We start from the raw sequence: 24,917 nt of genomic DNA on the forward strand, positions 1-24,917 counted from the left end.
CTGAGCACCGAAGAACTGATGCTTTTGAACTGTGGTGTTGGAGAAGACTCTTGAGAGTCCCTTGGACTGTAAGGAGATCCAACCAGTCCATCCTAAAGGAGATCAGTCCTGGGTGTTCATTGGAAGGATTGATGCTGAAGCTGAAACTCCAATACTTTGGCCACCTCATGTGAAGAGTTGACTCAGTGGAAAAGACCCTGATGCTGGGACGGATTGGGGGCAGGAGGAAAAGGGGATGACAGAGGATGAGATGGCTAGATGGCATCACCAACTCGATGGACATGAGTTTGAGTGAACTCTGGAAATTGGTGACGGACAGGGATGCCTGGCGTGCTGTGATTCATGGGGTCGCAAAAAGTCGGACACAACTGAGCGACTGAACTGAACTGAATCTTTTTTTCAAGTTTTACCTATACATATTATAAAATTCATGCATTTTTAAGTGTTTTTGTAAAAAATCCAATGAGTTTTTGTAAACTTACATATTTGTGTAACCATTACCACAGTCCACTTTTAGAACACTTTTATCACCCCCAAAATGCCCTAATGTCCATTTGCAGACAATTCCCACCCTTCATCTACCACTAATCTGCTTCCTGTCTCTATAGTTCTGCCTTACAAATGCAAACTTCATATAATGGAGTAATGCAAATATGTACTTATATATCTGACTTTGTTCACATACTTTTTTTGTGTTTCATCTATTTTGTCATATGTATGAACACTTTTTTTTTTTATTACTGGGTAGTATTCCACTGTATCATGTACTATATTTTGTTTATCCACTCACTAGCTGAGGGACATTTCAACTGTTTCCAACTTTTGCTGACTATGAATTAATGCCATGACCATGCATGTTCAAGTCTTCCTGTGGACTCCTGTAGAATAAGAGATCTTCATCTTACAGGACAGTTGCCCTACACTTGTTACACTTTACCATTAACATCCAAGTTATTTTTCACATTTGTAAAATGGCCAACAATATGAAGCACATAACAATACTTAATAAATATTAAATTCCTACTGATATTTAAAATGTTCGTTAAAAGAATAAAAGAAACATGTTTCTCAGCTATTTCTGATAATATGGGTCTTAAAATGTTAAAAAAAAACCACATAATTTTGTCTCCAACGAGTATATGTTACAAATAAACTGACAATGAGAATAAAGCTATTAAACATCCCTAGATCCATTTCATACAAAGCAATCAATTAAGCCTAAGTTTTTCTAAAAGTCTTCTCAAAATTATGTCAACATTTGGTTTAAACATTACCTTCAGGTCTACATAATCATGCTCAAAGTATCCAGTCATTCATTTACTTAGTATTTATTGAGTACCTACACTGGAAATATAAGTACTCTAAAATTTCAGTCTCTTCTCTCACATAGCTCACATTCCATCATCCATTTTTTTTGTTAAAAGTAAATAAATAAGGCAGAATTTATTAAGAAAATTGCACCTATACACCATACCTGGGGCACTATATTCTTACAATGTTAGATAACCACCATGTAACTCTTTTAAACCACACGCATATGTATGGCTGTCCTTTTGCTGTCCACCTGAAATTATCACAACATTGTTAATTGGCCATATTTCAATATAGAATGAAAGTTTTTAAAAAGTGTTTAAATTTTATACAAATAAATCATTCTGTTTTTTTAAACAGTCAGTGGACTAAATACAGTGTTTGGTAAATTCCACTAAAATACAGACTAAGCTTTAGGTAAACACCCTCCCCCCTTGCCCAATAAACAATGATTCTATAGAAAAATGAAATTCAAAAACTTCTTTTTGACATATAGTGCTAATTACAGGAATATAACCTGCCTTCCAAAGGACAACTGAGTGGGTAACATGTTAAAATGACAAAATGAAGTACACCAAACCTTTAGAGCCAGGCCTAGAAATCTACATTTTAAATTGTAACTTACATGCATTTACTGTTACCAACAAAGACTATAAAAATCAATCCAACAGACTAAGTATTAATGACAGTATCTAGAGTTTTTGTGAAGACCACTTGTTCTGTTATTCACATAGAAGACATAGGATTACGGTGATCAAAATTAAAAACCTAAAAATTTACTTCTTCTAATAGCAAGGCAAACTTACCACATTTTACTCTCCAGTCTCTTTTATTACATAAAAGGAAAAGTTCCTTAAAGTTCCTCAAAGAGAATCCTAAATTGCCCCTAATTAATCAAAATGAGAGTAAAGGAAAATCAGTTGCTTTATCAAAATATATGACTGACTAAAGACTAAAATTATGTTCTTCTATAATTTAAAAATTCTCATATCAAATGGCTTCAAAGCTCTCATTATGTGGCCTCCACAAATGGTGTTTACATAGTGTTCTCAAAGACTATCAAAAGTATTTCCCATGATAAACAAAGACAAGGAAATAAATACCACATGGAAATCCTTTTATACAATGTCATAAATAAAAACAAAATCCGTTAACACTTTTCCCTGAAATGTATGCAGTAACGTTAATAACAAAATTGTCTACTAAACCAAATAATTTCTCTTATAAAAAATTCATTCAGTTCAGTGCAGTCGCTCAGTAGTGTCCAACTCTTTGCCACCCCATGAATCACAGCAGACCAGGCCTCCCTGTCCATCACCAACTCCCAGAGTTCACTCAAACTCATGTCCATCGAGTCAGTGATGCCATCCAGCCATCTCATCCTCTGTCGTCCCCTTCTCCTCCTGCCCCCAATCCCTCCCAGCACCAGAGTCTTTTCCAATGAGTCAACTCTTCGCATGAGGTGGCCAAAGTATTGGAGTTTCAGCTTCAGCATCAATCCTTCCAATGAACACCCAGGACTGATCTCCTTTAGGATGGACTGGTTGGATCTCCTTACAGTCCAAGGGACTCTCAAGAGTCTTCTCCAACACCACAGTTCAAAAGCATCAACTCCTCGGTGCTCAGCTTTCTTCACAGTCCAACTCTCACATCCATACATGACCACAGGAAAAACCATAGCCTTGACTAGAAGGACCTTTGTTGGCAAAGTAATGTCTCTGCTTTTGAATATGCTATCTAGGTTGGTCATAACTTTCCTTCCAAGGAGTAAGTGTCTTTTAATTTCATGGCTGCAATCACCATCTGCAGTGATTTTGGAGCCCAAAAAAATAAAGTCTGACACTGTTTCCCCATCTATTTCCCATGAAGTGATGGGACCGGATGCCATGATCTTAGTTTTCTGAATGCTGAGCTTTAAGCCAACTTTTTCACTCTTCTCTTTCACTTTCATCAAGAGGCTTTTGAGTTCCTCTTCACTTTCTGCCATAAGGGTGGTGTCATCTGCATATCTGAGGTTATTGATACTTCTCCCGGCAATCTTGATTCCAGCTGTGCTTCTTCCAGCCCAGCGTTTCTCATGATGTACTCTGCATGTAAGTTAAATAAGCAGGGTGACAATAAACAGCCTTGACGTACTCCTTTTCCTATTTGGAACCAGTCTGTTGTTCCATGTCCAGTTCTAACTACTGCTTCCTGACCTGCATACAGGTTTCTCAAGAGGCAGGTCAGGTGGTCTGGTAATCCCATCTCTTTCAGAATTTTCCACAGTTTACTATGATCCACACAGTCAACGGGTTTGGCATAGTCAATAAAGCAGATGTTTTTCTGGAACTCTCTTGCTTTTTCGATGATCCAGTGGATGTTGGCAATTTGATCTCTGGTTCCTCTGCCTTTTCTAAAACCAGCTTGAACATCTGGAAGTTCACAGTTCACGTTTTGCTGAAGCCTGGCTTGGAGAATTTTGAGCATTACTTTACTAGCATGTGAGATGAGTGCAGTTGTGCAGTAGTTTGAGCATTCTTTGGCATTGCCTTTCTTTGGGATCGGAATGAAAACTGACCTTTTCCAGTCCTGTGGCCACTGCTGAGTTTTCCAAATTTGCTGGCATATTGAGTGCAGCACTTTCACAGCATCATCTTTCAGGATTTGAAATAGCTCAACTGGAATTCCATCACCTCCACTAGTTTTGTTCATAATGATGCTTTCTAAGGCCCACTTGACTTCACATTCCGGGATGTCTGGCTCTAGGTGAATGATCACACCATTGTGATTATCTTGGTTGTAAAGATCTTTTTGTCCAGTTCTTCTGTGTATTCTTGCCACCTCTTCTTAATATCTTCTGCTTCTGTTAGGTCCATACCATTTCTGTCCTTTATCGAGCCCATCTTTGCATGAAATGTTCCCTTGGTATCTCTAATTTTCTTGAAGACAAAACATAAGAAATTTCACCGTAACACTATGTTATGGAATCCCTATATCTCCTTGAATGCATGTTAAGTTTAATCAGTGAACAAGAATATACTGTGGATCTATAGCATTTTCACAGTAACCTATTGTAACCTTTTTATTGTAACCTATTGTAAAAAATTAAACAGGCGCACTCTCAGAATGGAACTTGTTCATATGCAGGAGACTTCCTATAGGAGAGAAGTCTGCATCTCAGAAAAGGGCCCTCATCTGGCCATACTGCTACCTTGATCTTATACCTCTAGCCTCCAAAACTGTGAGAAGTAAATTTCTGTTGTTCACAAGCAAAAAAAAAATTGTAAACAAACTTAGGCTATTTACTTATTCCCTGCACCAGCATCAGACATAAATAAAAACTGCCCTGTCTATAACATCTTACTGACTTGCATTATTTATCATTTTTATTATATACACTATCTTTCCAAATATATCACAAACACACATAACAACAATTCTATGTATAAGTTCAATAAATTTGGTTACAAATTACTTTAAGGGAACAGTTTCAATAGCTAGCAAATAAGCAAGCCAATTGCAAAGGGTAAAAAAGAGCTCTGGTGGGAAAGCATTAAAGTAGGAGGTACAGACCACACACTTCAGGCACTTCCCAGAGCAGACAAGGAAAACACTACAACACATAAAATTCAGGCTGTAGTCACTGAGTCTTAGTTTTTAGGCAGATTATCACTGAGGACTGTTTGCTGATTCCAGAGAAACAAATCCCAGGGATTTCACTCATCTTCTAGTTGTACCTGTAAAGGTTACTTTGCACATCAGTCCAGTTTCCTTATTAATAAATAAATAAATTCCACTTTACCTCACAGAAGTGTTCTGAAATTCAAAAGAAGTAATAATGTACATTAAAGGAATCTGTACACAACTAGTATATTAAATGCAAAGTGTTACTGTTACTATTATTGAAAATGGATTCCACCCTTTGATTCAGCAATTCTACTTCTTCAGGTCTATCCTAAGGATCTAGGTGGACAAACGCACGAAAGTATCTATATAAAGATGTTCACAGTAGCCCTGTATGGGACGAAAAATTAACATTTTAAATGTTATTAACAGATAATTGGCTTAACAAATTATGTTACACACATGAAGTAGAGTATTATGCTATAATCAAAAATGATTTAATAGACATGAACTTGAAAAAACGTTCAGGATAAGTGAAAGCAGGATTGCAAAGGTTCACAATCCCAAGATGCCTTCTTTCATCTTTCAAACTTGATCAGGTCCTCTATTATGACCTTCATAGGCTCCTCCAGCTTTCTTCTATTAAGCTCATCATAACTTTAAATAATATATTTATATGTTTACTTGATAACATGTGTTAGATGATAATGAAGAAGGTATATTAACACATATGTGTATACAGATACATACATACACACACAGACGGAGGGGGAAAAAAGTCTGCCAGTATTTTAATATGTCAGAAGCCAAAATGAAAATTAAAATATACAAGCTTAAATTACATTAGCACTATCGAACAGAAATGGAATCTGGATACATATTTTGTCAAAACCACACCACAAAACCTCTTTGATTAGATTAGTATTTGGGAAACTGTCTTCACTTAAGGAAAAACAAAGAATAATGCTACAATATATCCAAAAGGAGGCAATGCTGTTTCATTTGTAAAGAGAAATCCAGAAGAGAAACCTTTCTTCAGGCCAAAAGTCCCGCCTGGTTAGAATTATGCATATACTGCTTAAAATCAGGCTTGATATTAAACTCAAGTCACTTAGAGCTATAAGGCTTGGACAAATCACTCAACCATTCCTAGTATGAGTTTTAACCATAAAATATATGATAATATCTTACCTTCATAAGGCAGAGAGCTATACCAGATGAAATCCAGAACTCCCTTTCTGTGATTTGTGATCTTTTATACTTTAGCATCAAATGACTATTCTACCAAAAGCCTTTTATCAAATAAGAACAGCAGTTGTTCCACCAACTTACAAGCCATGATCATGAAAGTCTCCTTCAATTATACTTCTACAGGGGGATATATTTTTCAGAAATCCAGCAACCAGAAACTTATGCTTCAATACATCTGAGTTTGTTAAAATATATAAATAATTCTTCAGAAGTTTTCATTTAAACTTGGTTTTAGTGGAAGACAAAATATCACAGAACACATAAGATCACATCATTCAACATATAGGAAGTACCTGAAGAACAATACTAGTATCATTAAGAGTTTAACTACTACTAATTTCTACTTTTGGCCTTGAAACTTTGAGAGTTCTCTATTGGACAAAGATCCAGTTCTTTAAGACAGAATAACTGAAAAATAAAGACTAGTAATAAATTTCTCAAAAATAAGGCTTCATTCAATTAGCCTGTGAACAAATAGGTGCATGTTTAAGAATAAAAATAGAAGATATATGTCAAACTACTTCCACTAGAAAAAAAATCCTCTACAACTATTCTAGAAAAAGAATTCACCCTATTCCTGCAAAACAAAAACCCTAAAAATCCATGAAGATGACAGACAAAAAGGATATAAAGCTGAAAATGTAACAATACATCATTCCGTCAAAAATAAGGCTAAAACATTTCATTATTTTGTAGTTTAAAAAGGTTAAACTAAAGTCTTAAAAGCAAAAGGAAAGTTGTTTTGTTTTTTAGGTCCTCAATCTGAGCAGATAGTACTGAAATACTGCTGCTGTTATAAGATTCTTTAGTATCCAAAGAATACTAAAGAAACAACTTGAAATTCAACAATAAACTGGTAAAGGTATACCTCGGAGGTACTGTGGGTTTGGTTCCAGACCACTGCAATAAAGTGACTCACAATTTTTTTGGTTTCTCAGTACACATAAAACTTAGGTTTATACTACATTATAGTCTATTAAATGTGTGACAGTATTATGTCTAAAAAAAACAATGTGCATACCTTAACTCAAGAATATTTTATTATTTAAAATGCTTACTATCGCCTGACAATGCAGGGTTGCCACAAACCTCCAATTTGTTAAAAAAAAACAAACAAACAAACAGTATTTGTGATAAACAACAGAGGGAAGAACAATAAAACAAGGTATGCCTGTATTTTCTACTTTATAGATCACCTTAAAATAAAGAAAATTACTGTATGTGTGTCACAATCTCATACCAGTATTTACTGCCAATATTCGACAGATTTCTGGTTCTTTGCATAGACAAGTTTTGGTATCATTTTACTCTCATGACACAGGATGATAACTGTATTCTTTAATATTAATTGTATTTTATACGTGTAGTTTAATATTAATTGTAGTATTTTATACATGTAGTCTAATACATGTGTTTAAAAGAACTGGCAGATTGAAGATTTTTATTCTTCAAATACTGTACATTGTTTTCCTTTCCAAATGTATTATCAGTAATATCCTTCCAAATATAAAGCAATCAGAGTTCGCCAAAGCAGAAGTTGCACGTTCCTATATTATTTCTATTCAGAGTCTAATATAATACTTGGCACAAAATAAAAACTCAGTTCCAATTCCAGATAGTCTACTTGGAGTTTGAAAAACCTTCCATTCTTCAAAAACCTACTGTTTAAAGAGCACTGTGATAGTTACTGGGGATAAATCTTTAAGCAGAAGAGATTCAATCCTTGCTTCCATGGGGTTTTTAGTCCAATACATGAGACATGAATTTATCAATCATATATTTCCTACAAACTGTGATAAACACTGAAGGAAAAGTGCGGATGCCATGAGGTATGTGACCACCTGATCCACTTTGGCAGATGAGAAAATGCTTTCCTGAAGAAGTTATTACTGAGCTGAAGCAAGCGTGTAATTAGTGATAACTTGGCAAAAGGGAAAGAAAAACAATTCTCAGCAGAGAACAGAGTATGTGCAAAGACCCTGAGGTAGGGGAAACGTGGTGTATTAAAGGAACTGAAAGAAGGCTAGCCAATATAATTCATCAGAATTGCATTTGGGACAAGACTGGTTGCAGGGATACCAATTAGGAGGGTCACAAGAGCTGTTCAGGTAGAAGTAATGGTATCTTGGATTAGGACGGTAATAACGAAGCTAAGGGGAGAAGGCAATGGCACCCCACTCCAGTACTCTTGCCTGGAAAATCCCATGGACGGAGGAGCCTAGTGGGCTGCAGTCCATGGGGTAGCTAAGAGTCGGACACGACTGAGCGACTTCACTTTCACCTTTCACTTTCATGCATTGGAGGAGGAAATGGCAACCCACTCCAGTGTTCTTGCCTGGAGAATCCCAGGGACGGCGCGGCCTGGTGGGCTGCTATCTATGGGGTTGCACAGAGTCAGACACGACTGAAGCGACTTAGCAGCAGCAGCAGCAGCAATGAAGCTAAGAGAAAAGGCAGGTTCAAGAGATATGTAGGAGAAACTTGGTGTTACACCAAAGCCATGTCGGTGTAACACCAATTACACCAAGCTGTGTTAGTAGAGTTTTAAAGATGAGAGATCTTGGTATTTTTCAGTTGTGAAACCAAATAGTAAAGAAGCTGGGAATTTATCTGATACTGCTCAATAAGCCAGAGAGCAATTGCTGCCAGTTCTCTAATAGCAGTAACAACTTAGCAAGGGTGATTTTTAGGAAGTGTGCCAGAAGGCCATGAACCAAGACTACAGTAAAGTCAACCATGAATTTAAAAAATAATTATGTACTATATATCCCATGCCCTAATTGTCAAAAGGATCCCAAATGATAAAATTAAATTTTCATGGCACATTCTTTTAATGTCACACTGTATCACCCGTTTTCTCTCCTTTGTACTTCTATGAAAGCAAGGTTTCAAGACTTGGGAGAAAGAAAGTATAGGAATTTATAATATTATGAGTCAACTCTCAGCACAAGTTTATAAAATAACATTTTATATCAGGAATATCATATTATACCTGAGAATATTAGGGAGGGAGTCAACATTGTATCTTAAGTATGCTACAATGTCAGGGAAACAAATGTTACTTTATGACATACCTTCAAGACGCTTAATAGAACAGCAACTTCCTTATAGGTACATATTTGATAGGAAAATAAGACACATACACTTATCAACTCTATTCCTTTCCTTGTTTCAGATGACTAACATATGAAAAATTTTACCAGTTTTATTTGTTAAAATCTTCATTAAATGTAGTAATAACAGGGAGTCTACAGTGTTCCCTTACAAATGAAACACCACTATCTCCCCAATACTCCAGTACTAGAATTTGATCATTTGCTCCCTACTCTATGGAGCAAAAATCTTAAAACATAAAGAGAAATAATTTCTAGTGTTCCCCTTTAACATACTAGTTCTCATCCAAAGCTTCTGCTGCTGCTGCGAAATCACTTCAGTTGTGTCCGACTCTGTGTGACCCCATAGACACCAGCCCACCAGGCTCCGCCGTCCCTGGGATTTTCCAGGCAAGAGTACTGGAGTGGGGTGCCACTGCCTTCTCCCTCTCATCTAAAGGCTCCACCCTAAATCCCACATATGGGTAGACCTTTAGATAATATATCCTAAAATCTTTTTTTCTTTCTTACTATTTATATTTCCATGAAAAATTATTAGTCTTAGGTGGTCCAATGCACATGTAATTATTTTCTCTTGAGTACTACTAAGAATAAAGTGGCATATTTGTAGTCTTATAAATTTTCTGACGTGCTGTGCTAAAATACACAGTAATTAGCAATGTGGTCTGACACACAATGCTATGCTATGCTAAGTCACTTCAGTCGTGTCTGACTCTGTGCGACCCTACAGACGGCAGCCCACCAGGCTCCCCCGTCCCTGGGATTCTCCAGGCAAGAACACTGGAGTGGGTTGCCATTTCCTTCTCCAATGCATGAAAGGGAAAAGTGAAAGTGAAGTCGCTCAGTCGTGTCTGACTCTCAGCGACCCCATGGACTGCAGCCTACCAGGCTCCTCCGCCCATGGGATTTTCTAGGCAAGAGTACTGGAGTGGGGTGCCATTGCCTTCTCCGCTGACACACAATAGTAGACTCCGAAAAAGAACACTTGGAAGGCAATGGCACCCCACTCCAGTACTCTTGCCTGGAAAATCCCGTGGGCGGAGGAGCCTGGTGGGCTGCAGTCCATGGGGTCACTGAGAGCCTGATACGACTGAGCGACTTCACTTTCATGCATTGGAGAAGGAAATGGCAACCCACTCCAGTGTTCTTGCCTGGATAATCTCAGGGACGGGGGAGCCTGATGGGCTGCCGTCTATGGGGTCGCACAGAGTTGGACACGACTGAAGTGACTTAGCAGTAGCAGTAGCAAAAAGAACACTAGCATGAAAGAGAAATTCCAAGCCAAGCAAAGTATAAGTCAACAGATGACAAACACATTAATGACCTGTAACATAACTGGTAAAATCTAGAAATACACATCTAATGTATGCCTTTGTAATTCTTGAGTTGTCAGTAAAAATGTCACATCTGCAATGATGGGATGGTGTACTGAATGACCAATATAGTAACTGATCTCTAAAACTGTCAATAAATCAGTGTCACAGAACTTCAGGGGAAGGACAGACCTTGGTGAGCATGTACTTAATCCCCTCAAACTATGACAACAGTTAAGGACAGAGAAAAAAATGTAATGAGATCATATACTTGATTTCTAGAAAGTAGGAAACAATCAATATATACTCATACCATGGCAGAACCCAGGCTTGATTTCCTATCTAGTACTCTTCCCATGCCTCAAAGTAAAAAAAAAAAAATTTTAGTCTATGCATGGATTGGAAAATTCATAAACTCCTGAATATAGGTTTTAATTGCTGATACCTTAACCAGAGAAACTGTGAAGGGCAGGAAAATTTATAAGTAATTGTTTAATGCCGCCTATTTTGTTTAATATGCTTACATATTTTCATCCCAAACCTGCCAAACCACAACAAACACTGAAGACCCACACATAAACATAAATACAGCATAATACACTTAGGGCTAAATAATTTTATACTTTTAAAAATTATTTAAAATGTACAGAATAGTCTTAGCGAAGAAAAGAAGCCAAAAAAGGAGACACAGATTTAAAGATACTAGTGACTTGCCACAGTAATGTTAGAAAGGCAGAGTGGAAAGATCCAACGTTCTGAGCACTGTTATCTACAGGAACCTCAGGTTTTCTGCATCAATGAGAAAGAGCCCCTACTCCTGCTCCCTCCCAACCCACATCTTCAAGTGCTACCCAACTTCCTGTCTGGAGTTCTCCAAAGTCTCCCGGCAAACTTAGTTACTCAGAGAATGCTCTGTGCCCCTCCAAAATGAACGCTTACGTTCTCTAGAAAAAACTTTGGAAAAAACATTTAAATCCTTTCATCATGGAAAAGGCAAGCACCAGCTGGTTTTAAAACAGGCTTTTTGAAAATTTCATGAGATGAATCTTTAGAATACATAGGCCCTCTAGAACAAAAACACTGAAAAGACAGCCAGACACTACCAAAAATTTTCAAAAAAATAGAAGTCAACTATGTCTGAGTATATATCCAAGTAAGCATTTTCTAGTATCTGTTTTGATTGAAGGATAAACATCTTCTTTCCTTTTTTTTTTCTTTTTGCTTTAAGAGCTCCCTTACCAATTAACTCTTATCATCCTTAAAAAATACAGACCATGACCAACTTCCTACTGCATCTAAATATTTTTATTTCTTTACCAAAACCCTTTATTCTGCTTTATAGCCTCCTTATTTCTGATTTTTTAAAATTCTTGCATCTCTCAAGTTTAAAGCTGGCCCAAGATTACTTTTAGCATATGGCTGCATGCATGGACACATGCGGCCGAATCTCTAAACTTACTATCCGTCTCAGTCACAGACGTCTACATTTGATAATCCCCAGCAAGAACTTCTTTGGTTGTTTTGCCAGATTCTATTATTTGCCTTCTACACAAAGTCAGGTTAGGATTCCTAGATTTAATTATTTTAAAAGGGCCAAATTCTGAGGGATGGTGATAAAGGCACTTGCTTGGCTGATAGTGTTGCTCTAGACTTGCTATTAGAGGTCAGATGGGTCAGCGCTTCTGCCTGAGTCTATGCTCCCTCCCTTCAGGTGCCCTTTCCAAACCTCTGCAGCTCAATACCTGTTGGCAGTGCTGGTGTTGCTGCTCCCGCTGCTGTGTTTCTGTGCCCGGCTCAACCTCCGTGGGGGCTTTGAATGCTGCAGCCGGGGGCTCGGCATGGAGGGGAAAGTTGAGGCGTAGCCATGTTCACACTCTAAACAAATGGCAAAAAAAAAAAAAAAAAGAGGAAGAAGTAAGAGGGTAAGAGGAATATACCCAAATTCCTGATCTACACATCTCTAGTCCTTTCAGTAACAGGCTGTTGAAAACAGAGAAGACAAAGAGGTAGATTTTTTCTATTCTTTCTGATTGGAAAATAAGATTCCCAGTCCTTTCCTGGTCATCAATCCTGTGACATTATATACAGACCCAACTCACGCTTGGAAGGTGTACTAACACTTCCTCTAAACCAAGGAACTTCTTCCTCCTCTTCAAAATCCTTTTCTCCAAGAATTCTTGACTCAAACACCCTCATTTCTGAGACCAGTTACCATTCACCTAAATTATTTCATTTGTTTCAAAATCCCTTTTGGTATAACTGTCCCCCTTCAAGGTGTCTCTATAAGCCCACATTTTTGTGTACTTCAAACAATTCAATCACCTCGTTCTAGGAAGACATTTTCTCACGACACCACAATTTTCAGGGGTTGCACTCAGCACCCCAATCTCTTTACATAGCTCTTAGTCTCTGTTCCTAAGGAATCCCAGTGCATCCTATTTGGATGTGTAGAGATCACTTCCTCACAAGTACCTGTCCACCTCCCTGCTCTTCAGCAGGCATCCCGGTCTGGGCTCTGGGTCCGGTCTCCCCGACCCCGACACGCATTCCTCCCGCCCCCTCCTCCGGTTCTTCACGTCCTCTTTCTTCCCGGGTCCTCAAATCACCCCCACTCTCAACACTCCTCCCCGTTCCTCCCCTCTCGTCCACCTCCACTCAGGGCAGCCCCAGGTTCCAGCCTGGTGCCTCCCTCAGTCTCCCCAGGAGACAGTGTCCTCCCCTGCTCCCCTTCCTGAACACACATACACCCACAGGTGCCCGTCACACACATGCACACGTATTGCCTCAGGTACCCCTTCATTCACATGCTCACTCCCTCTCACATGCTACCCCCTCATATAGGCACAATTCTCCTCACACACGCACCTCCCTTACCCCACCCTCCTGACACACGCACCCCTCCTCACACACGCACTTCCCTCACATGTAACTCCTCACACGCACTTCCCTCACACACACACCCCTACTCACACACGCATCCCTTCCTCACACGCACACCCCTCTTCACACGCATCCCCTCCTCACACGCGTCCCTTTCTCAAACACGCAATCCCCTCACACACAGCCCCTCCTCACACACGCACCACCCGCCTCCTTGCAACGCACCCCCGTCTAACACAAGCACCCCCTCCTCACAGACACCTCTCCTTACACACACACCCCTCACACCAGCCGCACCGCACTCCCCGCGCGGAAGAGGAGTGCGCGGGTTCAGGCAGTGGCAGAGGTGGTGGCGTCCAGCCGTTACCTCGGTCCCGGCGCTCCAAAAACTCGGCAGCTTCCAGCAGGCGCTGCACGTTGATCATCCGCACCTGCTCCATGGGCACCGCGGGCGGCAACCCGGGCCTCTCCGCGCTCCCTTCCCCGGCCAACAGGAGGCGCCGCAAGCGGCTACAGTCCGGCGCCGCCCCGGGACATGTGCGGCGGGCCGGCAGGCCAGCCCCGCCGCGGCTCGGCGCGCTCTCCGCCGCCCCCGCCACCCGCGCCGCCCCGGCCACCCCGCCGCCCCTGCTCCGCTGGCAACCCGCGCGGGGTTTGTTTACCTCTCCGCGCGAGCACGGGGGAGGGGCGGGGGCAGTACCGCGACCCGCCCCCTCCCGCCCCTTCCTCTGTCTCCTGGGAAATGTAGTCCCGCCCTGCCCACTGCACGCCGGGACTCGTAGTATGCACGACGCTTTAATGCGCCTGCGCCTTACCAAATTCCGCAATGGCCGCCGGGAAACGTAGTCCGTTTGAATTTCTGCCTCCCAGGTGGAAAGACCAAGAGGTTTTCTGTGCTTTGCTTCTTGGAGGGAAGGATTTGAACGACTGTGGGTCTACTTCCGGGGAACCTTTTTCTCAATGACTCCTGGAAGGTGCCCAGGAGCTGGAACATGTAGTTCCACAGTGCCCCGCTCCAGTTCTCCATCTACTACTACTTTCTCCCGGAACTTCCGCGGCTTGGTTACCCTATCTGCAGAATAGATACTTGAATAGATACAGCTGAGGAACAAGAGATGATCCCATCAGAGCCAGAGAGAGCTCCCCTAAGGCCCTTCTTCATAGTTCACAAAAAGGTAGTGTTTTGTTTTTTAACCTTAATTTTAAAAATTCCTTTCCCCTCCCTCAGCCCTTCATTCGTGATTTTAGAGACTGGCAAACCTCCCTGGTGCTGCAACTGAGAGATACATTTCGGTCGCTAAGTGATTTGGTGCTGGAGTCACACAGGGCTCAGTTAAAATCCTGACCCTTCTATTTACACTAACTCTGTGGACTTTTCAGACCTCATGTGCCTCGCGTCTATATCAGATGTAATGACTCCATTTATCCAAACACTGAGGGCCTGCCGTGTACAAGGCACTGCACTAGGCATAACGTGTACAGTAACAGATGAAACAGACATGGGCCTTGCTCTCAAGGAGTGTATAGTCAGCAGGGCTTATTGTGACGATTAAAGGAAATAATACCAGAAGTTAGTACGTGGCACTCAATAAATGGAAGCTATGATGATCATTTCTCTCATGTTCTCCTCCACAGAGAGGGAACTGAAAGCAGAGGCTAAAGACTGCAGGACCACATTAAAAGACTGCCAATGACTGCCCACCCCCCACCCCCACACATCGTCTTTCCAAGTCCTCACAGTCTAGACCTGAGTTTCTCAACCTCAGCATTACCAATATTTTGGGTGAATGATTCCTAACTGGGGGAGGGATGGGGTTGGTGGAGACCTGTGCATTGAAGGATATTCAGCGGCATCCCTGGCCTCTACCCACTAGATGCCAGTAGCACACCACCAACTCAGGTATGACAACCAAAAATGTCTCCAGACATTGCCAAAAGCCTCTTGGGGCACAAATCACCTCTGATTGATAATCTCTGGTCTAGGGCAAGGAAAGGCAAGAAGATCATAACTGTTGAAAGCTCTAGGAGCAACCTAGGAATTGTGTAAACATCCATAACTTTCCCCACCCTCATTATCTTATCCTGCCGGTGGACATCCAGAGTAACGAGAAGCTCTTGGTGAGGGGAGAATTTCCCCTTCCCTGTGGTCACTCCAGTGGCTACTGCAGAAAATACCATCTCAGAATGAAAATGTTATTCTCAAAAATGTCATGGGCTTCATGCTGCATTCTAATATTCTCTCCCCCTTTTCCCCCCAAGAGTGAACAAGATTTCCAGTGAGGTCAAAAGCTACAAAATTCTGCCAACCTTTTAAAATATTATACTTGGCACCACATGTATGAACCAAATAGATGTTCGATCAAATACAGGGAGACCCAAAATGAGAGATGTTCACAAGCCACAAGATAATTTTTTTTTAAGGTATTGAAACAGGAACTGTCCTTTTTCAGCTGTTAGCTAGGTTGCTTCAGATCTGGGCTTTCCCACTGGGCGTTGGTAACAACCACCCTCCACATTCAACAAGGGACACGTTGGGTAGGGGGAGAAAGGAATTATTTAAAAGAAAATACCTATTCACTCCGAACATCTGTAAGTTGAGGGTAGAAATTATTAGATGGAAAGTTTCTACCACTTGCAAAACCACTTTAAGCTTTAGATCCTAAATTGCTAAGGGCTACCCCAGGAACTTAAAAGAGGTAGTTTTATAACAAATAAAATTCTACCCCATGGGAGGTAAACCTTGTGACATGCAATCAAGGAGAAAAGTACAGACTGAAAATACACATGGGTTCAAGATGGGTTTAAATCCACACATCATAAGCCCTAGCAGGTTATTAAGAGAAAGCAGGATGCTTGGTGCACATGTCTGACCTTTCACAGTTGACCTCCAGATGAATTAACCAACCCTTCTTTTAAAGCTATGGCCAAGAGGGAGTGGAAGAGATGGAAAGTAGTGTTAAAATCACCAAAAAGCCACCTGCATATGTTGAAGAAGAGATGAGATGATGGTGATGGTGGGCAGTGTTAAGCACTGGTTTCTGTACAGAAATACCCAGGCTCTTCTAACAGCAGTTGAAGGTGCCACTTCCTTCTTCCTGCTCCAGCTGACTCCCAGAGTTCTTGCGTGGATACTGGCCACAAGGGCCTCCTACAGCACAAAGCTTGGGGCTCTAGCCTAGAAAAGGATGTCACTCACAAACCATCCTAAGCACCAGCCCAGCCTGTGAGAACCCAGAAGCAGCCACGGCTTCTCTTTTGCAGATAAATCCGAATTGCACTACAAATGCAAATGGGGAAACTGAGGAAAAGCAGGGCTTCTAAAGTCTACTGACAAAAGAACCTGGAATCTTACTCATAGTCTCTGGTTCTTCTGTCCTCTCCCTCAAGGGAGTATCTCACTCAGGGGAGTCTCATTTGATGGTGGAAAAAGTCCTCCAGAGTCCCCCAGCCCTATAACAAACACAGCCTGGATGGGGACAGTCTGCCTTCTGGAGGAAGCAGGCAAAGCTCTCCATTCTTAGGGGTCCTTTCCCTGAACGGTTTACTCAAGGTAAATTTTCAAATGCCTTATTGCAGATTCATGAACAGAGGAGGAGCCTGGTCTGTGTTACATCACTTCTGCAGACAGAAAAGAGGAAAAGAGGGGAGGGGGCCCTGAGGTTAAGGTACAAGTCCAAAGTCACTATTAGTGACACCTGGTGCTTAAGAGAACTGCCTTGAAACTGCAGTGCTTACTGTGCAGGGCACTGTTTTCCGAAATTATCCTTAAGGGGGGTGGAGGGGCGGGGGTGGTCGTCAAATAAACAAGGTTGGGAACAGGGTGAGTCCTGAGCTCCTAAATAAGAATCTTAAGAGTTATACATCTTTCCATCCCCCACCCCAGAGTGACAACCGTAGCGTCCTCCTTGCCTCTCCCCTCGGAGCCCAGAAACGTGAAGAGCAGCAGAAAACCTTTTCTTCTGCCGAGTGAGTCAGCCTTGCCTAACTTCATGCGTAAGCTGTCCTCGAGTCAGCGGCAGCTGAGAGCTGCGGGTCTGTGTGCAGCCGAGATAAATTTGGGTCTAGAAGGGATGACGTAATGCTAAATCCGAGAGGTGGCTGCCGCCTCCCAGGGCTCCAGTCGCCAGGGCTGCCGGCTGACATCCCAACCATACGGAAAAGCACCACGACCCAGGTGCCTGAGCTGGGGAGAAAGGGAAAGAAAGGACATGGGGGGTGGGAGGAAATGGCAGGGGGAGGCAGCGGTACTCTGAGATCGCTGAATCTGGAAGTTTGTTGTTTTTTAACTTTGGTTTTCTGGTGAGATCAGGACACTGGCAGAGGCTCAAACAGCTGCACTTGACTTCCATCCTGGCCTATGTCTTCTCTCTTAGAAAAGGGCTTCTTACATTTTATTAAATGGCCCTTATAACAGCAGCCTATTTAGGTGATTATAATGAATGTGTTAATCTCTGGAATGTCCTTTTCCTTCTTTTTTTGCATTAACATGGGTCCAAGAAGAGATCTGCATTGCAGGACTTAATTAATATGCACACATAAGATTCTTGCTTACCTCGGAGCACTTCACTTGAGGGTGCAACTGATGGAAGATCTCGCTTCGGCCATCCCCTATGAATATTCCTCCCAATAACACTTCATGGTTTGTTTTCATATAAGTTTGTATCATTAAGCTTATTCTGCAATCCAGCCTCCATTTTTCAGATGAAAAAACTGAGGCTCAGAGAGGTATGGTAACATACCAAAGTCACACAGCCATCTATCAAACTGATAGAGCAAGGGTTAGGACTCGGTCCTCCAGACTCTCATCCAGGGCTGTCTACCCATCTCCCTAATTCTTTTTCTAGTTGATCTGTGGTTTTAAAAATAAACAGATAAACAAAGTAGAATACATGTTATGGTTTTTAAATTTTATGGAGCCCCAAGGATTAATCCTCTCAATATCAAGATCGAGTTATATTCCAAGGGGATCCAAAGCCTGTTCTGTTTTGTTTTCTGTTCAAAGGTCTTAGGAAAAGGAAAAATCAACTCCTCTGCTGGTGATGACCACAAGCCATGGGCCCAGCCACACTACCTCATTTTAATTAGAAGACCAGCACAGGTAAATGATCTCTGTTGTATGGAAGTAGCTTCCTTCATTAGGAATGTCTCCTGAATACTTTTTTTCAAATGACATTTCATCTTGTGTTGCTGTGGTCATGTATTACTCTCCTTAATTTGTGATTACAATCCTTTAATACTTATAGATTTTGTGACTTTCAGCCATCTCTGGCATATATATCCTGGTCAGCCATTGTATGTTATTCTTTAAAAGACTGCTCATTCCATGAATGAATATTTTATTTAGAATGTTTGCATCCACATTCAAAAGCCAGAATGCACTGTAATTTTTTGTTGCACTTAACAGGTTTTGTAGGTAATGACCTAGTCTTTCAAAGTTAGATACAACTTGATTTTAAAGCCTTAAAAAAGAAAAGAAAAAAAAAAAACAAGATTACCAGAGGCCTTCCCCTGCTGTTAAGAGGATGGCCCACATTCTTACACAGTCCTGGGTAACCCTCCCTCCCCTGGCAGAAGCTTGCCTACAGCGGCCCGACCTCCACTCCTTGACATCACCACTCCTTTCCAAGCAGCAGAAACTTGTGGTGGTCACTCTTAGGGCCCAGCCAGACCCTGGACACTGAGTCACACATCCAGCCTTGCTACCTTGTGGCTGTTTTCAGCCTCAGGTACAATAGTTAGAATAAAACACCAGGCCCTTGCTTGCTCAAGGACGTGTGTGATCTCACCATCTCTTCTAACTCCAGCATGCTGATTCCAGGATTCTGGGATTCTCCAGAGATCCAAGAATAACATGCCTCCATTTGCCTATAGCTGCTGCATAATAAGAGCCAACTATGTGTGTGGTGCCACTTGTGCAGTCAATTCATTTAATCCTCAACGTATTCTGAGATTCCTGTTTCTCATTCGAGGCCCAGAAAGGTTAAGTGATTTGCCCAAAGTCATACAGGTAGCGAACGGATTCAAACCTGGATTTCCTAACTCTTGGACCCCATAGAGTACATCAGGGTATGTTTTGCCAGACAAGGTCAAACAAAGTTGATTAAGGCAATAGCCTCAATCAGGATAATGCCATCCACCTGGAGGCTTTGGAAATGTGTAGGAGTGTCTTTCTTGAGTGTCACCATGACTTGGGAATTTTACTGACATTTAGTGAGTAGGAACCAAGGATGTTAAATCCAGCAATATTCCAGATTAATCTGCTCAAGAGGAACTGTCTCATCAATAGTCCCCTTGTTGATAAGCACTACATCAGAGGGTTAAAGGCAGAGAACTCATCGTTTGTTCAACAAATATTCCTTAAGCCTCTGTTACTCGTTGCACACTAACTTAGATGCCAAAGAGAACAAAGAATAAAACTACTTGTGGTCTCTGTCCTCAAAGTGCTTGCATTCTAGCCTGACAGACCGATGATAAGCAAGTAAAAGCATTGTAAATTGTGATAAGTAGAAATAAGGGAGAAATAATAAATGAGGGGGAGGATGGTTTAGGTGGATGGAGGGATCAGGGCAATCACAAGGGTGTTTGGCCAGCTCCTCAGACTTCCATAAGCACATAGGTCACCTGAGAATCATGCTAAAATGCAGTTTTGGGTTCAGCAGTTCTGGGGTGGGACCTGGGAGACCCATTTCTGACAAGGTCCTAGGAGACTCCAAGGCTATCCATCTTCAGACCACACTCACGCCAAACAGTAGGGGTGATGGCCATGCAGGGAATTGGGATTTTATTCTAAGTGAGACAGGAAGGAAACTATTGAAGGGCTTTAACCAAGTAAATGATACGAACCCAGTTCTATTTACGATCACCCTGGCTTCCTAGATCTCGATGGAGGAGAGGAAGAGGTTGGACCAACGCTGTTCGACCAGAACCAGCTGGCCCTCGCTAGTAAGGTGGCAGCCAGGGCCTAAAGTTCGTCTGTGTGGCTCACACTTGCCAAGCACGGGCCAGACCAGTTTCCCTACAAGCTCAGGCACCTTTGGGAAACCTAGTAGAGCCTGACAGGGTGTGGATTCACACCCCGACACCCGAGCATGCAGAGCCTCAGGAGCCCTACTGGTTGGGTGAGTTCCCCAGGGGGTGCCAGGCCAGGTGGTACTGCAAGGGCAAGCAGAACACCCTCGGCAAGTGCCTTGCAGAACAAGGGCCCTGTCTGCTTTGGTCTCAACGCCTGAAGAACCCCAGAAGGCTCTGGCGGTCCTCTCTCTGCTCTAGGATGAATGGGAAGTAAAGTGAGTCACTCCAGGGAGGCCTTCCCCAAGGGGACCCTCAGCCTCATCTTCAAACATTCCACATTCCATGTCTTGCCTCTTGCTCTCTGACACTTCTCTAAGAGCCCTGAAGTCTCCTAGGAAGAAAACCTGGTTTTGAGTCTCAGCCCCACTGTTTGTTAGCAGGTGGCCTTGGGAAAGTTAGCTTGCCTTGCTAAGGCTAAGGCTTTCCTCATCTGTAAAATGAGGATAATGATAGCACCCTCCTATTGGATGAAGGTCAGGATTTACTATAAAGCACTTAGCGTTGTGCTAGTGCATAGTCACTGCTCATTAAAAAGGCACCATTATTACTGTTCCTTTGGAAAATAGAGACAACAATACACTTGTCAGCAGCAACCCGCCCCCACCCCGGGGACAGGCTATCAGACTCCCAGGAAGCAGGCAAGTATTATTTATGGATTTCTATTTGTCTGTCACTTGCACTGGAATATAGAACTCAACCTGGAGATCATATACATTGCACTTTGGAAGCACCAAGCAGGGTGCTTGGCTCCTCACAGGTGTTAGAAATTACGTGTTGTTTTGAGCTAAACTTTACAGCTGGTGGAAAAAAGCAAATAAAGTTGTATGCAAGGCACTCAGAATCTTGGGAGTCAAGAAATATAGTAGAGATGGTCAGGTATGGTTGAAGTAAGAAGAGGATAACACAGGACTGTACAGTAGTTCTGGGCCCCTACAGAAATAAAAACAAAGGCTCACGCTTGCCACTCTTGATCAGAAACAGCAGCCCTGGGCATGCCCTCCATTTTGATACAGTGGTATTAAAACGGTCCCAAATCATCTTTATTCAAGTATACTTGCTAATGGTAATAAAAATACAGAGTAAAATATCTCAAATAACAGGTAATCCAAATCCCCTTTTATTAGCTTTAAACATCCCAGTCTTTCTCTCCCTCAGGACACTGTGTTTATCTTTCTAATTTTGCTATGTTTAAATTTCCTCAGCAGACACTGTAGTTGGATATTAGAGAGATGAGGCCAAAGGCATGTTCGATGGGACAGCAGGCATGGTAGAAACATTGGTATGGACAATCCTCCAAGTGCAGAGTGCCCCAATCTGTAAGGAACTAAGAATGGACTGTGTTTATTTACAAGGTTGCTTACACAGTACTTGATTTCCTAGGCTTGGGCAGCTTAAAAAAGGGGGTGGGGGAGAGTCAGATCTGTAAAAATTATAAGGATAAACACAAAACACAAAGGATTTTAAACATCAGGCTGGGGGATGGCAGGGTACATGGAGGGAGCAGAGGGACTAGTCTCTCTGTTGTTTTTTTTTTTGAAGCCCAGTATAAATTTTTGTTCTATCTGTAATGATGGCTAGAACCAAAGACACAAAGCCCAAGTCAGATACAATCCATATTGTTGAGGTTTACTTTAAGACAAGTGAAATTTCTAAAATCTGGCACTGGAATAGAGTTTAAGTCCACGATGGCAGGGACTGTATCTCTGGGCCCTAGCACAAAGCCTGACATAAAGCAGTGTGTACGCCTTAAATACCAGCTTGATGAATGGATGGATGAACAGACTCACAGAACACATTTAGGGAGAATTCCTGGCATGCAACATAATTCCACATTTTATAAAATTATTTGCCATGGGGGCCTTTTAAAGAGAGGTTCGCTAACCTAAATTAAAAAAAAAAAAAAAGAGATCCTATTTACATATATTTCCTGGAGATGTATTGCTCAAAATGAGGGTCACCTGAACTTTCAAAATATTTCACAAGCGAGGGGCCCAGTAGAGCATTCTGCCAAGATGAGGAAGCAAAGAAGGAACCTCCAGCTCAGATGGGTGGTGGCAAATGCCCATTCGTTTTGGCCAGAGAGATCAAGTCAGCTGCTGACAGCTTTAACACCTCCAGCCAGGCCACTCAGGGACAAGAGTATCAGAGAAAATGACTTCCCTTTAGTTTAGCAGAAGAGTCAGAGAGCAGGTGTCGCTCCCGTCGGAATCAAAGCTTCTTCTCACCAGTGGAGCCGGAGCTCCACCCTCCACCCCCAGAGGGAGGCCCCTTTGGGAAGACCTGAATGCCTCCTCCTCAGTTAAGGCTGGAGAGCCTTCCTATCACTGCCATCACCTTTGGGTTCCACCCACTCCCCCTACCATAGATGTATAAGAAAATATTTTTTCTAAATGGTGAATTCAAATTATCTTCATTATGAAAGACTATTGAGAATGTTGCAATGACCTTTGCAATAAACAGACACACCCTGCGATCAGTAAACCAGGGTTGAGAATTGCTGACTTTATGAGCACCTGACCTGTAAAACAAAAGCCCAGTTTGGGGCTCTGCCTGGGACCCATTCTCACATCAGGCAGGAGGGAACACAGCCCAGACGGACTTGTTTCTGCCTCTGCTGTGTCGTCTTGGGCAAGCCACTGTCTTTTTCTGGGCCTCAGCCTCCCTGTCTGTATAGTGAAGATGATGGAAGCTCTGTGACCTCTTGGGCTTTTTCTGGCGCTGATGTTCTGTCTTACCACCTGCCTCCTTCAAAAACATAACTGAAAGGGAATGGAAGGAAGAATGGGAAAGGGAAGAGAACTGCTGGTTCAGAAGGCCAGGCTACGGTAAACCTCCCCTCGTTTCTGCCTGCCGAAAATGGCTTTCTTCATTCTGCAGGAAGATTCCCATTTTCTTCTGGGTTATTGCCTTTTATACTTCTTTTTCTGTCTCTCTCTTTTTTAACTCAAAAGTCACAAAACCACAACTCACCTCCCCAAAACGGGTCATCTGGAAGCCAGAGCTGTCAGGGCTTAGGTGTGTCATGCCTGGCATACTGGTGGTATCTAAGTGAGGACCAGGCCAGGGCAACCATGTGCTTCTTCTCCAGAAACCCAGTTTAAATCAATATTTATCCAACTGTATTTATAGAAAGTGGTGGTGGTAGGGAAGAGGGGGTGGGGTGGGGAGGCAGGGGGATCTAAAACAGAACAAGCCACAATGACTGATGCAAATCTTTGTGGCCAATTCGTTTCTGCAGGGCCAGGCTTTTTTTTAAAAAGGCAAAAGACTCAGCTTTTGATGAACCTGCTGTTGGCCCTAGTACCATAGCAACAGCCCCAAGTCCTCTAATATGTCCAGAGGACAGACTTGGAAGAGTAGCAAGAAACGGGTGGTGTTTCCTAGGAGCCTAAACTTGAGTTAGGGCCAGGAGAGTTGAACAACTCTGAAAAACGAAGACAAAAAAGGAAAAAAAACAAAAAACAAAAAACCCTCTCTGGTTGGCTCTTCTGTCTCCAGCTTCGTTTCTAAACCTTTTCTAAGCAGGGTGTGCTTAGGAAGACCTTGGACAATCAACAAGGTGTTACAAACACCCGCTCTGCTTGGGTTGTTGGGCGACCTCGAGCAAGTTTCATCTCTCTGGACTTCATTCCTTGACTAGAAAATGCATACACGCCTATACGGTTATATAAAACTGCAGGCTCAGTCCAATCAGAGGTCTAGGTTCAAAACTCAGCTCCACCATTACTATGTGATCTTTGGGCAAGTTACTCAGTTACCCCCTCTGTAAAATGGGAGCAATTAAAGTCCACATGCTCTGTGGTTGTTGTGAAGTTTGGAGGAGATAACACGTCTTTAGCCCCATATTTTACCAAGTATAGTCAATGCTCAGTAAATGGTTGCCAGTGTTGGTATTATGCAGTGCAATTAGTTGCTGCTGCTGCAATGCTGGCACCCTCTTCACTTCCTTCAGTTCTACCTCCAGATTTTGCCAGCCATTCTCAGATGAAAATCTCCATTTCTAACTGTGCCAAATAGGAGTGTATTTTGGTCAAAGAGGGCAGGTAGGTGAGCAGCTCTTGTTCTGTCTTGGATCTGATGGAGCTTCTTTTCCCCCATCAAACCATGAATGACTCAATTCATCTTCTCCAACTTCATAAGGTCCAGATGCTTTTCCTGGTCCCCTCCATAGGGTACCCAGTCCCTGGGAGCTCTGGGACTCTGAAAGCTACAACAGTATCCCCAAAAGTCCACTTCTGGCATTTAGCAATGGGCAGAGATCAAAAAGAGTTGAATCCGGGGAGCATAATTTAGGATGTAGAGGAAACAGAAGCCTAAGTTAAGAATGCTCTTTATACAACTTCACCAAAAACAAATACCTCACTCCACTCCC

The 24,917-nt window shown here is 42.2% G+C and overlaps 1 protein-coding gene across 2 annotated transcripts in view; it reads right to left on the reverse strand.

Annotated features, from left to right (window-relative positions):
• The window catches only part of MXI1 (MAX interactor 1, dimerization protein), a 92,770-nt gene that overhangs the window by 61,859 nt on the left and 5,994 nt on the right, over positions 1 to 24,917 (reverse strand). Inside the window, exons 1-2 of one of the 2 annotated variants that reach the window (XM_027529279.1) lie at positions 13,842 to 14,038; positions 12,337 to 12,469 (exon numbers count right to left, since the gene is read on the reverse strand). In XM_027529279.1, the coding sequence (XP_027385080.1) occupies positions 12,337 to 12,469; positions 13,842 to 13,914 (206 nt within the window). In that variant the 5' untranslated portion in view covers positions 13,915 to 14,038. Of the gene's footprint in view, positions 1 to 12,336; positions 12,470 to 13,841; positions 14,039 to 24,917 lie in introns of those variants that run through there. The other variant, XM_027529278.1, reaches the window with a different exon arrangement.

The sequence above is a fragment of the Bos indicus x Bos taurus genome, chromosome 26 (genome assembly GCF_003369695.1).
Source record: "Bos indicus x Bos taurus breed Angus x Brahman F1 hybrid chromosome 26, Bos_hybrid_MaternalHap_v2.0, whole genome shotgun sequence".
In the NCBI taxonomy this organism is placed as follows: domain Eukaryota; kingdom Metazoa; phylum Chordata; class Mammalia; order Artiodactyla; family Bovidae; genus Bos; species Bos indicus x Bos taurus.